Source organism: Gekko japonicus, unplaced genomic scaffold (genome assembly GCF_001447785.1).
Source record: "Gekko japonicus isolate JY-2015 unplaced genomic scaffold, Gekko_japonicus_V1.1 scaffold745, whole genome shotgun sequence".
Classification (NCBI taxonomy): Eukaryota; Metazoa; Chordata; class Lepidosauria; order Squamata; family Gekkonidae; genus Gekko; species Gekko japonicus.
In genome coordinates, this window is record NW_015164690.1 from 261206 (window position 1) to 276850 (window position 15645).

Genomic DNA, 15645 nt, shown 5'->3' on the forward strand with positions numbered 1-15645 from the left:
AGAGTGGCCGGTGCCATTCTCGCCGCGTCACGGGGGGGGGAGATGAGAGAGCGCAGCCTCTTCCCCTCAAGTCGCCCTATCCTATGGTTCCGTCCAAGCCGCAGCAGAGACCGCTTCGAGCGCGGCCGAGACAGACTGAAGGTTGTAAGTTGGTGGCCGCAAGAGCTCCTTTCGCCTCTGAGGAACCTCGCCCTCTGATTTCCTTCCACCCAGCCCCGGTGAGCATTTCCCCCCCTCTCCCGTGGAATGGTACTGGCTTTATACCGAGCAGACACAAGACAAGAACAAACCATTGTGTGTGGATGGGGGCGGGATAGTGGAATAACTCATTTCCCCCTTCTGGGGAATGCTAATGCCCACTCTCCGGCGGACAATCGCTGAAAGAGAACGTGGGAATTCGGCCGTCTTACGCACGAAACCTCGGGGAAGACTGTACGTGTCACCTATTTCCCCCCCTCTCCGCCCCTATTGTTTGCGTTGGTACTGGCCTTACGCATTGGCAGGGTATTTTCAGATCCTGGAGAGGGGAACCTACCAATAGGCGCGGGAGGGAGGACTGGACGGAACCATTGTGACCACAGGCGGGGGAGAGGGAGAGCGGCAGAGACATTGTTCTCCTGCGCTGCTTGAGGCTACGGGGGTTTTATTGACAGCTTTAACGCCCCTTGCAAAGTGTGCCCTTAAAAAAAAAAAGGTAAACACCCCAAATGGTAGCAACCTCTTTTATGAATGGAGCCCGTTGTGCACCCAGGCACAATGGAAGGTCGCTTCCAATCCTGCCCCCCACCCGTCTACCTGGAAAGGGACCCTCAACAGAGGCCGGGTGGGTCTCGGTTGGCGCTTGGTCCGCTCGCGATCCTCCGAAGAACACTGGTCGTATCCCCACCCTCGCGCATTTTTGCAAAAGAGGATTTGCAAAAACAAAACCAACCTCGACGCGTCTCCTCCCTTTTCTTTGGGGAATGGGCCTGCCCGGCTCTTTGTGAGGCTGAGGAGGGCTAGATTAAACCACTCGGGGGGGGGGGGGGGGGGAGGGGGGGGGGAGGGTGGAGGAAGGCGAGTGGAGGCAGTTTTGATCGCCGGATGACCCGCAGCAACGAGTTCTGTGCACAGATCCGCTCTGCGTGCAAAATCCAGATTCACCTGGCCTGCCCGCGTTTGGTCGCGGCGCAGCCTATTGTACACCCTGCCAGGGGAGGGGGGAGGACAGAAGAGATAAGAGGTGTAACGTGTCTGTCTGTGTGCTTTTTCTCCCCCCCGCCAGCAGGATCCGCACAAGGGATGGGCGACGGGGACAAGAATCCAGCCGCCGTGCCCACCCCGGTGGTTGACGTTCATGGAGACGGGCGGTGGATGTCCTTGGTGAGAAATTGGGCGTGCGGGGAGTGGGGGGGAGACACGGCCACTAGGAGGCGCAGTGCTGCAGAAAACAAAGCTGGGGTTAGAAAGGGTGGGGGTCTTGGTGGGGTTCCAGCCCTCATTTCTGTCTCGTGTCCCCATTCGATCCCTGGAAAGAACTGATCAGCAGTACCCTCTGTGACCTTTCAGGAGAAGGGTCCCTTATCAAGGTATCTTCCAGCTCTTGTAGATTACTTGTTGGTGTAGTGTTTAGGAGTGTGGACTCTAATCTGGGAGAACCGGGTTTGATTCCCCACTCCTCCTCCACATGCAGCTGCTGGTGTGACCTTGGGTCAGTCACAAGTTCTCTCAGAGCTGTTCTCTCAAGGGCAGTTCTTGAAAGAGCTCTCTCAGCCCCACCTACCTCACAGGGTGTCTGTTGTGGGGAGGGAAAGGGATTGTAAACCGCTGTGAGACTCCTTTGAAGGGCGGGGTATAAATCCAATCTCTTTTTGTTATCCATTCAGTCGTGTCCAACTCTTGGCGATTCCATGGGCCGGCTCTCTCCACGTTTTCCAATCCTGTACTGTTTCTTTTGAGTCGTTCCATGCTCAGGCTGGTGTCGACTTCTGTGGTGTCTGGCCACTGTGTTCTTTTGCCGCTAACCAATCCAAGCGTGATTGCTTTTTCTAGTGAGTTCTTCTGTATGACGTGGCCGAAATAAATCAGTTGCAGTTTTATGATTGCCTAGGTTAATTGAATGCAGTTACCGTGTGGGTTTAGAATTGTCCCTCTCCTTAACTTTACCAGGAAGAACAAAATTTGAGTCCAGGGACACCTTTAAGAACAGCAAAGTTTGGTGTAGAGAGCCAGTTTGGTGTAGTGGTTAAGAGTGGTGGACTCTTAATCTGTGAGAACCGGGTTTGATTCCCCACGCCTCCACGTGCAGCCGCTGGTGTGACCTTGGGTCAGTCACAAGTTCTCTCTGAGCTGTTCTCTCAAGGGCAGTCCTCGAGAGAGCTCTCTCAGCCCCACCTCCCTCAAAGGGTGTCTGTTGTAGGCAGGGGAAGGAGATTGTGAGCTGCTCTGAGACGCCTTCAGGTTGTGAAGGGCGGGGTATGAATCCAATCTCCTCCTCTTATTCAAGGTATCAGCTCTCATGCGCACGCAGACTTCTTCAGGTGTGCCTGCACACCAAAGCTGATACCTTGAATAAAACTTTGTTGGTCTTCAAGGTGCCCCACTGGACTCCAAGTTTGTTGTGCTCAGAGGTCATTTCGGGGAGGATCACGGGGGATCGCAGTCCCCCCGGGTGAGGTACGGGGGCGGGGCACATGACGAAGCCCCGCCCCCTGCTTCCAGCCTCCCCGCTTCCGGCCCTCATTCAGCCAGGAGGAGGCAGGAGAAGAGAGAGGGTAAGTTGCTTCCTCCCTGCCTCTCCCCACCCCTGCCTGCCTGGGGCCAGGGAGGGCCTTTGCGGGGCTTCCTCGCACTCCCGCTGGCCTTGCAGGTCCACTGCCGGGCCCCTCATGGGGCTCGGCAGTGGAGCTGCAAGGCCGGCGGTGGCGGCCGGGACCGTTGGGGGCGGGGTGTGTGGCCTTATGACACACTTCCAGTGATGTCAGGGGGTGTGGCCTAATGACACACTTCCGGTGATGACAGGGGGTGTGACATATGCTAATGCGTTATGCTAATGAGTTCCCCTAGGTCTTTTGCTACGAAACGACCCCTGGTTGTGCTGCTTCGGACAAACGCGGCTGCCCACCTGGATCTATGAACAAGGGCGAGAGAGCCGTCTAAAAGCCCTTCCGGCGGAGACAGGTGTCTTGATGACCCGCATCGCAGTCCCGCCCTGACCTGGGTAGCCCAGGCTAGCCTGATCTCATCAGATTCTCGGAAGCTAAGCAGGGTCAGCCCTGGTTAGTACTTGGATGGGAGACCACCAAGGAACGCCAGGGCCGCAGTGCCGAGGCAGGCCAGGGCAAACCACCTCTGAGCGTCTCTGGCCTTGAAACCCCCGTGGGGCTACCAGAGGTCGGCTTCGACTTGATGGCAAAAACAGAACAATAATTTCACCCCCCATGTTAGATTCGCCAGTTTGGTGTCGTGGTTAAGTGCGCGGACTCTAATCTGGGAGAACCGGGCTTGATTCCCCACTCCTCCACGTGCACCTGCTGGATGACCTTGGGCAAGGCATAGTTCTGACGAGAGCTGTCCTTGAAAAAGAGCAGTTTGTGTCAGAGCTCTCTCAGCCCCACCTGCCTCACAGGGTGTCTGTTGTGGGGAGGGGAAGGGAAAGGAGTTTGTGAGCCGCTCTGAGAGTCCCAAGTGAAGGGCGGGGTATAAATCCAATCTCTTCTTCTTCTTCTTCTCATGTTCCAGAAAGGTAGGCGGATGTGACAAAAGGCCACAGGCTTAGCGTGGCATGTTTTGCCACCTGGAGACCCATCGTGCGCTTTGGCCGTTCAGTAGACGGGAACGTGACCGTATGGAAACGTTTTGGGGCGGTCGCATTCATTGGTGTGCAAAAGGTTCCAGTTCTGCAGAGCCCCCTGCTTTAAACCGGCTGCGTAGGCCAATGTTCCCTCTAAGCTATGGAGACTTGTGAGAAAAAATTCTACTTGGTGAGCTCCTGGCATTAAAGTAGTGAGCGAGCGATTTGGCTACTGCATAAATCAGTTTACTCTGGAGCCATCGTTCCTGAGTGACGGCAAGAATGTGTGAGCCGGAGGCTAAAAAACGGTGAGCCAGCTCACACTAACTCAGCTTAGAGGGAACACTGGCATAGGCACTGCCCGGCTCTCGTGTCCAGCACCTTAGGTCGTTCCCTCCCCCAGCCTCCTCTGTGGGCACCGCCCCCTTCTTGACACCCCTCCGCCTCTCTCCCGTCCAACAGCACCAGCGCTTCATCGCCGACAGCAAAGACAAGGAGCCCGAGGTCGTGTTCATCGGCGACTCTCTGCTGCAGCTCTTACATCAGTTTGAGGTGAGGCGGCATCGCCAGCTGCAAGAGGGATGGGTGGGGTGGAGCAGACAGGTGGACTCTAGGCAGCCGACGCTCCGTTCTTTCCTTCTCAGATTTGGAGGGAGCTGTTCTCCCCCCTCCACGCACTCAATTTCAGCATGGCGGGGGACGCGACTCAGCACGTGCTCTGGCGCCTGCAGGACGGGGAACTGCAACACATCCGGCCAAAGGTATGAGACTGAACGGCAGCATGCCAGTTTGGTGTCATGGTTAAGAGCGGTGGACTCTAATCTGGGAAAACCGGGTTTGATTCTCCACTCCTCCACATACAGCTGCTGGGTGACCTTGGGTCAGTCACAGTTCTCTCGGAGCTAATGTCGCAAGGGCAGTACTTGAGAGGGTTCTCTCAGCTTCACCTACCTCACAGGGTGTCTGTGGTGGGGACTGGAAGGGAAAGGGATTGTATGTTTGAGTACTTCCCCCCCACACACACACACACACACAACGTGGTGGTGTTTGGCAGAGCGAGCGAAAAGGGTTAGGCTGCAGTGATGGCGAACCTTTTAGAGACCGAGTGCCCAAACTGCGACCCAAAACCCACATTTATCACAAAGTGCCAACACGGCAATTTAACCTGAATACTGAGGTTTTACTTTAGAAAAAACAACTCATACATTAACTTAAGATGACCCAAACAAAGTAAGGAAAGCAATCCCAAATGCTTTCATTTCCTTAAAATTATTTGGCAGAGAATTCGACACTTTAACAATGGGCTGGGCCTGGCTGGGGCGATGGCACACGGGCCCACAGAGAGGGCTCTGAGTGCCACCTCTGGCACCCGTGCCATAGGTTCGCCACCACTGGGTTAGGGGCTTGGTGCAGATTTGCTGTACTAAGCTTTGGTGGCTTCTGAAGACAAAAGCATCGAGAGAGCCAGTTTGGTGTTGTGGTTAAGTGCGCAGACTCTAATCCGGGAGAACCGGGTTTGATTCCCCCACTCCTCCGCTTGCACCTGCTGGAGTGATCTTGGGCAAGCCGCAGTTCTGATACGAGCTATCCTTGAAAAAGAGCAGTTTCTGTCAAGAGCTCTGTCAGCCCCACCTACCTCACAGGGTGTCTGCTGTGGGGAGGGGAAGGGAAAGGAGTTTGTAAACCACTCTGAGACTCCCTTGGGTAGTGAGGGGCGGGGTATAAATCCAATTCCTTCTCTCTCTTCATGTGCTATATACTTCGGCAACCGTTCCACCTAGCCCAGCGTTTTCCACCCTGCTTGGCAACCACAAGCCAAGGTTTCCGGTGGATGTTCTCTCCCAGCTCTTGGTACCCATATCCTTACCTGCCCCTTGCCCCTGGGACTTTGGACGTGCAAAGCACGTGCCCCGGCAGTGGACTGCACACCCTCCCTAGGAATCGTTTCTCCCACACAGGAGATTTCCGAGGCGTGTAGAACAGAAAGAGACAGAGGCTGCCGTAAGGGAGTTTGAGTGGCAGGGCAAGGGACAGCAATGATGGATGTCACAGATGGGTAGAAACCTGGCCGCATCGACACGTCCTGCGATGCTCTGGAACTCCCCCTGCCGTGCTGATGTTCTTGTCTGGGTTTTCACCTGGATACGACATTGGCGTGCAGGGTGATGTCATTTCCATCTGCTGCAGGGCAGGAGGGAGGAGGTCGCCCACCCAATGCGGGCAAATAGTCAGCCCAGAAGGAGGGCTTCATTTCTTTCCCTCCCAAGAAGATGAACCAATATAGGCAAGGCAACTGTTCAGGGAGACGGCCTGCGTCTGTTCAGCACCCAAGGAAGCCCAAATAAATCACGCAGATTTGCCTGCGGTGATTTTTCCTAATCTCCCTCCAGGAATGAGGGGTTTTTTTTTGGGGGGGGGGGAAATTACGACTTTGTTCTTTCCCTTTTGCAAGACTGGGAGGGAACGATTAGGAAAGGCATCAGCGACGGCTGCGGTGGCCAAGGAACAGTACAAATAGATTGTCTTCCCACCCCCCCACAAAATAGCCTGAACTCTTTGGCAATGCATAGAAGAAGAAGAGAAAAGATTGGATTTATACCCCGCCCTTCACTTGGAGTCTCAGAGCGGCTTACAAACTCCCTTCCCCTCCCCACAACAGACACCCTGTGAGGTTGGTGGGGCTGAGAGAGCTCTTTCGAGGACTCTTGAGAGAACAGCTCTGAGAGAACTGTGACTGACCCACGGTCCCCCAGCTGGCTGCATGTGGAGGAGTGGGGAATCAAACCCGGTTCTCCCAGATTAGAGTCCGCACACCTAACCACTACACCAAACTGGCTCTCCAAGCGGAAATATCCATGTGTGTCAGTCCATCCTGCATAATTCTGGTTTCATTCAAGGAGGGGAGGGGCTGTGGCTCCGTGGAAGAGCCTGGCACAGAATCATAGAGTTGGAAGGGACTTCCAGGGTCATCTAGTCCAACCATGCAGAAGGGCCCAGGCTCAATCCCCGGCATCTCCAGTGAAAAGGACCAGGCAGGAGGGGATGTGACAGACCTCCACCTGAGACCCTGGAGAGCCATGAAGTGGGGCTGTAGCTCACTGGTAGAGCATCTGCTTGGCGTGCCGAAAGCCTCAGGTTCAATCCCTGGCATCTCCAGTGAAAAGGACCAGGCAGGAGGTGATGGGAAAAACCACTTCCTGAGACCCTGGAGAGCCATGAAGTGGGGCTGTAGCTCACTGGTAGAGCATCTGCTTGGCGTGCCGAAAGCCTCAGGTTCAATCCCTGGCATCTCCAGTGAAAAGGACCAGGCAGGAGGTGATGGGAAAAACCACTTCCTGAGACCCTGGAGAGCCATGAAGTGGGGCTGTAGCTCACTGGTAGAGCATCTGCTTGGCGTGCCGAAAGCCTCAGGTTCAATCCCTGGCATCTCCAGTGAAAAGGACCAGGCAGGAGGTGATGGGAAAGACCTCTGCCTGAGACCCTGGAGAGCTGCTGCCGGTCTGAGTAGACCAGACTGACCTTGCTGGACCCGAGGGAGAAATGGAAATCCTGTCTCACCCATTTCCTCTCCCATCATCTGGGGTGGCGCCAGGCACTTCCAAGCATACCCGCGCATCCCCGAGAACTAGAACCTTGCTTATGAAAGAAAACAAAAGCCGGGACTCGCCGCGTTGCTGAATCCTGCACCCAGTGATGTATTTATGACATCTGACGTCTGCAGAACATGTCGGATCCCGTGCAGCCAGTGTTCCCTCTAAGCTGAGTCAGTGTGAGCCAGCCCACAGTTTTTTAGCCTCCGGCTGACAGATTATCTCCGCTCAGGAAGGAGGGCTCCAGAGCAAACCGATTCATACAGTAGCCAAATCGCTTGCTCGCTCATAACTTTAATGCCAGCAGCTCACAAATCAGAGTTTTTGCTCACAGGACTCCACAGCTTCGAGGGAAGCACTGCTTGTGGCTGCCGGAATCCTCTTCCCCTGATCATCTACATCCCGTGTCGGTTTCTTTCCGGCCTCTACACTTTCTGCAAAAGCTCTCAGGCTTTCAGCCACACATCTGAGGGCTAATAACTGGCTTGGGGGTGGGGGCGGGGGGAGGAACGACTGGTGTTAAAATCCCAAGTTTTTGCACATCTTGGTGACCAAGCCAAAAAACCCCACAGAAGGCAGACCACAGTTCTTACCTCAGGGGGATCTCACACAGGGAACTCCTGCGGTGAGCGGAGCTGCTAAAACGTTCCTATTTTGCTTTCTCTCCCCCCCCCCAATAAGATTGTGGTCGTCTGGGTGGGCACCAATAACCACGGCCACACAGCGGAGCAGGTGGCGGCTGGCGTAGAAGCCATTGTGCACCTCATCAATCAGCAGCAGCCGCAGGCCCGCGTGGTCGTCTTGGTGAGTGCCCAGCGGTGGGGGCGGAGATCTCCAGGGGGCGGGGCTGTCCCCGGACTCTCTTTAGCCCCGCCCTTGTCTCCCCTGTCCCCGTTTAGGGCTTGCTGCCGCGAGGCAAGAACCCCAACCCGCTCCGGGAGAGGAACCAGAGGGTGAACGAACTGCTGGGGGCCAAGGTGCCGCTGTTGCCCAACGCCACCTTCCTCGACGCCGACCCGGGCTTTGTGCACTCGGACGGGACCATCAGCCACCACGACATGTACGATTACCTCCACCTGAGTCGCCACGGCTACGCACGGTTCTGCCCGGCGCTGCACCGGCTGCTGCTGAGCTTGCTGGGAGAATGCAACGCCAAGGCCTCTTGACCGCCCTGGTTCCTGCCTGGCAGGGATAGTGGGGGGGGCTCCCCTTTCTAGGCTGGGGGAGGGCCGGAGGCACCTCCGGGGAAGCCGGAGCACACAGCCCACCTTCAGTCTTCCAGAAGGGCAGATCATCCGTATGTTCTTCTCCTTCACCCACCTGACCAAATTGGATTACTTCAGCCTGGGCGTTCAGTTCTTTAAACAGTTTAAAGCTGCTGGGCGAGTGGGGTGTGTGTGTGTCAAGCACGTTGGCGGACAAAACGCCAAGAGGCTGAGCGGGGAGCGAGTGGGAGCAAACTTGCTTTTGTTTACTTAATAAAAATGGTGCATATTTCCAATTGTGGCGTTTGAGTACTTTCCCACACACACACAACGTGGTGGTGTTTGGCAGGGCGAGCGAAAAGGGTTAAGGGCTTGGTGCAGATTTGCTGTACTCAGCTTTGGTGGCTTCCGAAGACAAAAGCATCGAGAGAGCCAGTTTGGTGGTTAAGTGCGCGGGCTCCAATCTGGGAGAACCGGGTTGGATTCCCCACTCCTCCACATGCAGCCAGCCGGGTGACCTTGGGTCAGTCACAAGTTCTCCCAGGAGCGGTACTCGAAAGAGCTCTCACAGCTCCACCTACCTCACAGGGTGTCTGTTGTGGGGAGGGGAAGGGAAAGGAGTTTGTAAGCCGCTCTGAGACACCTTTGGGTAGTGAAGGGCGGGGTATAAATCCAATCTCTTCTTCTACCTCACAGGGTGTCTGTTGTGGGGAGGGGAAGGGAAAGGAGTTTGTAAGCCGCTCTGAGATACCTTTGGGTAGTGAAGGGCGGGGTATAAATCCAATCTCTTTTTCGTCCCCCCCCCCCTTAGTTCAACGACAAGGGGCCGGAGCTCACCGGCAGCTTTGCTGGTCTAAGGGAGCTTCCCTGAAGAAGCAGGAATCTCCACCGTTGATTATCACAAAAAAACACCTCCACAACAGAGGGGCAGAAGGTGCTTTACTCAAAATGGACATGGCTCCCAGCATGTGGGGAAACTCGCGTGGCTATGCGAGTCCAGGGCTGTAGCCACAGGGGGAGGGGCGCTTGGGGCGATGCCCCCTCCAGAATTTGCCCTGGGGCAACTGGTGACTACCGCGCTTGCCGGCAGCAGCTGCACACAGAAGTTGGTTGGCTGGCGCTGGATGTTTTCTAACCTCACACTAAGACAGCTAGCTACGGCATACTGCCTGTTCGAAGGAGAATCGGCTTTCCCCGGCAGCCCTACCAAGCCCGGGAAGCCAACTTCCCATACGGAAGAATACCTGGGCTCAATTGACACTGGACGCTCAGTAACGACACAGCAGCCGTGAAAACGCGGGAAAGGCGAAGAAGAGCAAGGGATCGGCTTACCGGCAAAGCTTCCCTGGAGGAGCTGGAGGATTTGAGGGAGCCTGTAAATTCAGCGGGTGAGCGGCAGTGTTCCCTCTAAGCTGAGTTAGTGTGAGCTAGCTTGCAGTTTTTTAGCCTCCGGCTCACACATTTTTGTCTTCGCTCAGGAAAGATGGCTCCAGGGCAAACTAATTTTATGCAGCAGCCAAACTACCTGCTCACAACTTTAATGCCGGTAGCTCACAAAGTAGAATTTCTGCTCACAGGACTCCACAGCTTAGAGGGAACATTGGTGAGCGGTGGGTTTGGGGGGGGAGGGGAGCTCTCCTCTCCCTCCCTGATTTCCAAAGGGACCCTCTTGCCTTTCCTGCCGCTTCTTGGTAGAAGAGCCAGAGAAAGCTTGAAAGCGAAAGCAACGCCCGTGGAGGAGGAAGCAGTTGGAGGGGGGGTGTTTTTGGCTGCGTGTAGTGGTCAGAGCGTCTGGCGTCCCTTCGCCATGGATGTGAGCTAGACCAGGGCGGTCCTCTGCTGACTTGGCCTCCTTTCCCTTCCTGCCAGCTCTAGCGGCACTTAATTAGATCACCGCCAATTATATTAGTCAGTAATCTAATTAGTGGCCGTCTGATTAAGCTCCCCACTCTCCCCCCCCCGAAAATTTTGCTCTCCCCCCCAATTTTTTTTCTGGCTGTGGGCCTTTGTGAGTCACAGGTTAGAATCCCGCCGCTCTTGAACGTTCACCAGACTAAAGATCGAAGCTAAACTCTTGCCCAACGGGTTTCTGAGCATTAAGAAGCTTAGATGCTTCTGGACCGAATGGTGAATAAAACGGAGATGAATAACGTAAGCCCCTTTGGGTCCCCGTTGGGGAAAAGGTGGGGTATAAATGAATTAATTAAACACAGCCCCTGTGTGCCCACTCCTCCTCTGTTGCTCAAAGTCTGGGGCATGAGGCAGGAAAACAAAATCCAGGGGTGGGGTGGGGGGAAGGAAGGTGAAGCTACAGTTTGCAAGTCAGGGAAAAAAAGAAGTTTGAAAAGACGGCTGTTTGGTTTAACACACGCAGTTCTAAGAGTCGACAGCCCAGTGCTGCACATCTGAACTTTAGACACCTGTAAAAGGTGCAAATATGCATAATTTATTCTGCTACTGCCAAACTGGGGGGGGGGGGGGGGGGGGAACAGAACACAGAACTCTTGCAAACCTTTCTCCTCCCACCCATCGGCACCAGGAGTTTGCCTTTACGCAGCCTAAAAGAGTCAGAATACAACATGAACTGCCCAGTCGATATAACAAAAAGGGGGGGAACCCATTGCTCAGGGTTGCCAACCTCCAGGTGGGGACTGGAGATCTCCCAGAATCCCAAGCGATTGCCAGACGACCAGAGCTCAGTTCCTGTGCACCAAGCGGCAACTACACCTGAAACTCGGACCCTGCCGCCCAGGTGGGACTTCTGCTTTCAAGACCCCTGCAGGGGTCGCCTATCTGCCCCTTCAAAGGCACACGTCCTAAAACACTGCCTTTAACAAAACCCAAGCAGCAGAACCAGAACAATCTTAGGGGGCCAATTTCTAGGCAGCCCAGTGCGCCCCCCCCCACCCCAGCCTGCGCTTGTTGCAGAATTACCCATACCTGCGATGACGGTGAAGGACGTGCTTCGGGAACAGACTTAACGACTCCGCAGCCGACGTGATTGTTAAAGAGCTTTAATAGCATGTGAGGTGGGGCCACCCCGATGCAGAAGGGGTCACACATGGTCAACATGTGGCTTCGGCCACCAGCGTGCTCACGCTTGGGGGGAGGGAGCCCCCCGCCTGCCGGCACAGCTCTCCGGCCGGGTCGTCTCCCGCACCCAAAGACCGTCTTCTGCTCCCGGCTGGATTCGGGCTGTGCGCTGCCAAGTCAGTGCGGCTCTTCTCCCCCCCCAATAACACTACTCCACTCCCGGTTTTGACCACACGGGGGAAAGTCGACCTTCCGACACACTCCCCGCCTCCCTCCTCTCCTCATTGGGCCCTTCGCCCGTCAAGAAGGCACTTCCCGCCCCTCTCTGCAGCAGTGGGTGGAAAGACTCCCCCCTCCCCAGTTAACTGACACAGAAGCAACGAGTATGCATTGGGGTGGGTGGGGGTGGGGGTACAGTCTGGAAATATTCAACGTTTGTTAAAAGGAGGAAGGGGACTAGAATCCGCCGCTTTACGGGTTATCTGTTGCCCACGGCCTGCTGCACCCCCACCCCACCCCCGGAGATCTCCTCGTGGCGTCTCCGCCTGTGTCCTGGAATGGCTGATATTTCTTCCACACCGCCCCTCCGATCCGTGGGAGGGACCTGGAGGAACCCACCGCCGACACCGCCCCCAGGTGAAATAGCCGGGGAGGAGTGTGAGGAGGGAGACCGGGAAGAGTCCGTGCAGGACAAAGGGTAACCGAGATCCCCCTCTTCAGTCCCTTTTTGGGGAAGGCAAAGTTAGCGGGGGAAGAGCAGGTGTGGGGAGGAAAGATGGGGGGCAAAGCTCCGGGACCCCTCCCCCCCCGCAAGGCTGTTTCATATCTTGCTCGGCAGCTCGGTCGCCATTCGTTCATCTCCCGCTGGTGTTGCTGCCGTTGCCGCCGCCGCCTCCCCCAGGGGAAGACTGCTGGTTACAGTCCCAGCCGGCAGCTATGGTGGAGGGCGGGGCCAGGGGGGCCGCGGCCTCCACTCCGCCCGGTGTCGAGTCCTGTGCCAGGGCAAGTTCCAAAGGCTGCCCTTCGGCGGGGCCGCCTTGGCCGGCGGAACTGCCGGGCTCCGGTGTGCTGGGCGCCTGCTCCGTCGGGGTGGCCGCCTGCATGATCTTCTGCCGCACCTCTCGGATCTTGAGCTGCAGGCAGACCTTGGTGGGGAAGATGTCGGAGTAGCGAGCCTGGAAAGCGGCGGTGGCTTGGGCTGCGGAAGGAGGACACGGCTCCCATCAGGGCCACCGGCGAGAGAGCGTGGCAGATCACCGCGTGAGCAGCCACCCCCTCCCCCCTTTGCAGACGGATGCGGGAGCAGAAGGGAGAGACGCTCTTTCCTCAAGCAGCAGCCCAGCCCCCCAGGAGACCTCATGGGGGCGGACGGGAGGACAAAAATGCCAAGAGAACAGGCCTGTAGCCAGGATTTTTAAATTCAGGGGACCTTTAAATAAGCCAGGGGGCACCCCGCACACACCCCCAAGGGAGTGCCACAAATAAAATAAAAATTTGGAAGTCGGGGGGCGCGGGCGGGAAGTCAGGGGGCCTTGGCAGGAAGTTGGGGGGCCAGGCCCCAAGGTGCCCCACTGAAGCTACGGGCCCGCAAGAGATAAGAGCTCTCAGGCAGTGCGCCCATAAGCACTAGTCAAACGGCACGAGGGGTCAGATCAAGATGGGCGGCCGTGTTAGTCTGTCTGTAGCACTATTCCATTTTTTTAAAAGTATATGTGCTGCCGAAGTGAGCACGTCTGTAGCGCTAGAAAAGAGGAAGCGTCCAGGAGCACCTTAAAGACTAACACAATTGGTGGCAGGGTAGGAGCTTTCATGAGCCGCTGCTCACGTCTTCAGATACTTCTCTGAAGAAAGATTCACGGTGGGTGGCCGTGCCGGTCTGAAGCAACAGAGCAAAGTTTGAGTCCGGTGGCACCTTTAAGACCAATGACGTTTAATTCTGGGTGTGGGTTTCCGTGTGCATGCACACTTCTTCAGATACATTCAGAGCCCAGTCTGGTGTTAGTGGTTAGGAGCGCGGACTCTGATCTGGGAGAACCGGGTTTGAGTCCCCACGCCCCCACATGCGGCTGCTGGTGTGACCTTGGTTCACTCACAAGTTCTCTCAGAGCTGTTCTCTCAGGAGCAGTCCTCGAGAGAGCTCTCTCAGCCCCACCGACCTCACAGAGTGTTTGTTGTGGGGAGGGGGAAGGGAAAGGGGATTGTAGGCCGCTCCGAGACTCCTTCGGGTAGTGAAGGGCAGAGTATAAATCCAGTCTCTTCTTCCCTTCTTTTGGGCGAAGATGGGAGATGGCTGACCCAATCTCTTCTCCTCTTCTCTTTTCCTCAAGCCTTACATATAGGTAGTGGCCAGGATGCATAAGTAGTCTTGAAGGTGCTACTGAACTTTTGCTCTTTTCTACTGCACTGGGTACTGGGAGCAATGTTCCCTCTAAGCTATGGAGCCCTGTGAGCAAAATTCTACTTTGTGAGCTACTGGCATTAAAGTTGTGAGCAGGAGCTTTCGCTGCTGCATAAATTAGTTTGCTCTGGAGCCCTCCTTCCTAAGCTGAGACAAAAATGTGTGAGCCAGAGGCTAAAAAACTGTGAGCTAGCTCACACTAACTCAGCTTAGAGGGAACACTGACTGGGAGCCCTTGCAGGGGGGGCTGTGGCTCAGTGGCACAACACCTGGCGTCAACCTCTGGTGTCTCCTGTTAGAACAATCCGGCGGGAGGTGATGCCGCCTCCACCCGAGGCCCCGGAGAACGGCTACCAGTCTGAGCTAAAAGGGTCGGGCTGTTGGGGACGTGAATAGACACCTGCCCCGAGACCCTGGAGAGCGGCTGCCAGTCTGGACAGACGATACCGACCTTCAGTGGAAAGGTGGGTTTGATTCCGTGTCAGGCAACTTCCTGTGTTTGGCTTAGAAGCCCTTCTAAAAGGAGGGAGGGGGAGGGCTGAAAAATGAACGGAGCGGGCCTTGGAATCCGGCGGCAGAAGCCGTGCTTGGCCACCGGCCACCCTCTTAAAACACCCTTCGTACCTGAAGGGAAGAAGCCGTGATCCTGAAAGAGCTGCATGACCAAAGCTCTCCTCTGGTCCAGTGTACGCCGGAGTGACGAGTACGGCACCTTCTCGTACTCCAGCTCTCCGAGTACGTCTTCTGTATCGGTGCCTGCGAGGAGAAGGAGAGATGAAGACTGGACTTATACCCCGCCCTTCGCTACCCGAAAGAGTCTCGGAGCGGCTTGCAATCTCCTTTCCTTTCCCCTCCCCACAACAGACAACCTGTGAGGTGGGTGGGGCTGAGGGAGCTCTCTGGGGGACTGCCCTGGAGAGAACAGCTCCGAGAAAACTGTGACTGGCCCAAGCTCACACCAGCAGCTGCAAGGACACAAGGACTGGCCCCACCAGCGGACCTCCCGATGGCACCTGGTGTTTTTGGCCACTGTGTGACACAGAGAGTTGGACGGGATGGGCCTTTGGCCTGATCCAACACTGGCTTCTCTTATGTTCTTATAAGAGGGAATTGGATAAGCATATGGAGCAGAGAGGTCCATCAGTGGTTATTAGCCACAAGGTATAGATAGGAACTCTCGGTCTGGGGAAGGTGATGCTCTGTATTCTTGGTGCTGGGAGGGGGCAAGAGTGGGAGGGCTTCTAGTGTCCTGGCCCCACCAGTGGACTTCCTAATGCCCCCTGGTGTTTTTGGCCACTGTGTGACAGAGTGTTGGACTGGATGGGCCTTTGGCCTGATCCAACATTGGCGTCTCTTCTGTTCTTATGAGCTGGAGGTTAACAGTAAACAGGAGAGCTCTTGTTTTTTGTTTGTTTGTTTGTTTTGGTTTTCAAAGTTGTATTTAATTAAAACAATACAAACATGCATACTGAAAAATATGTTACATTGTGTGTTCAATCAATTTCAACTCAGTATCTGTGCATTGCACATAACTAGCCTTGTACTCAGTCTAATCTACTTTTCACCTCCAAAACTTATATAGTAAGAGCTCAGCCTAACACACCTGTAAATCAAAAATGTATCCATTCCAGCTCTTGTGAAGTCAAC

General features: G+C 55.5%; 2 protein-coding genes across 7 annotated transcripts in view; one reads left to right on the forward strand and one right to left on the reverse strand.

Moving 5' to 3' along the window:
* Window positions 1–18: 18 nt before the first annotated feature.
* On the forward strand, window positions 19–8847 carry PAFAH1B3 (platelet activating factor acetylhydrolase 1b catalytic subunit 3). 4 transcript variants are annotated; one of them, XM_015409403.1, is made up of 6 exons: window positions 19–218; window positions 1265–1362; window positions 4235–4324; window positions 4417–4533; window positions 8044–8166; window positions 8262–8847. In XM_015409403.1, the coding sequence occupies exons 2-6, from the start codon at window positions 1282–1284 to the stop codon at window positions 8526–8528; spliced, it is 678 nt and encodes a 225-aa protein (XP_015264889.1). In that variant the 5' UTR covers window positions 19–218; window positions 1265–1281; the 3' UTR covers window positions 8529–8847. The 4 variants fall into 4 exon arrangements, with proteins under 4 accessions (XP_015264889.1, XP_015264890.1, XP_015264886.1 ...); XM_015409404.1 differs by having other exon boundaries at window positions 1268–1362; XM_015409400.1 differs by lacking the exon at window positions 19–218 and adding an exon at window positions 741–823.
* A 2750-nt stretch (window positions 8848–11597) lies between these two features.
* CIC (capicua transcriptional repressor) overlaps window positions 11598–15645 on the reverse strand; it is a 37089-nt gene continuing 33041 nt past the window's right edge. For all 3 annotated transcript variants that reach the window (XM_015409410.1, XM_015409409.1, XM_015409408.1), the window contains exons 19-20: window positions 14623–14754; window positions 11598–12798 (exon numbers count right to left, since the gene is read on the reverse strand). In XM_015409410.1, the coding sequence (XP_015264896.1) occupies window positions 12455–12798; window positions 14623–14754 (476 nt within the window). In that variant the 3' untranslated portion in view covers window positions 11598–12454. The remainder of the gene's footprint in view (window positions 12799–14622; window positions 14755–15645) is intronic.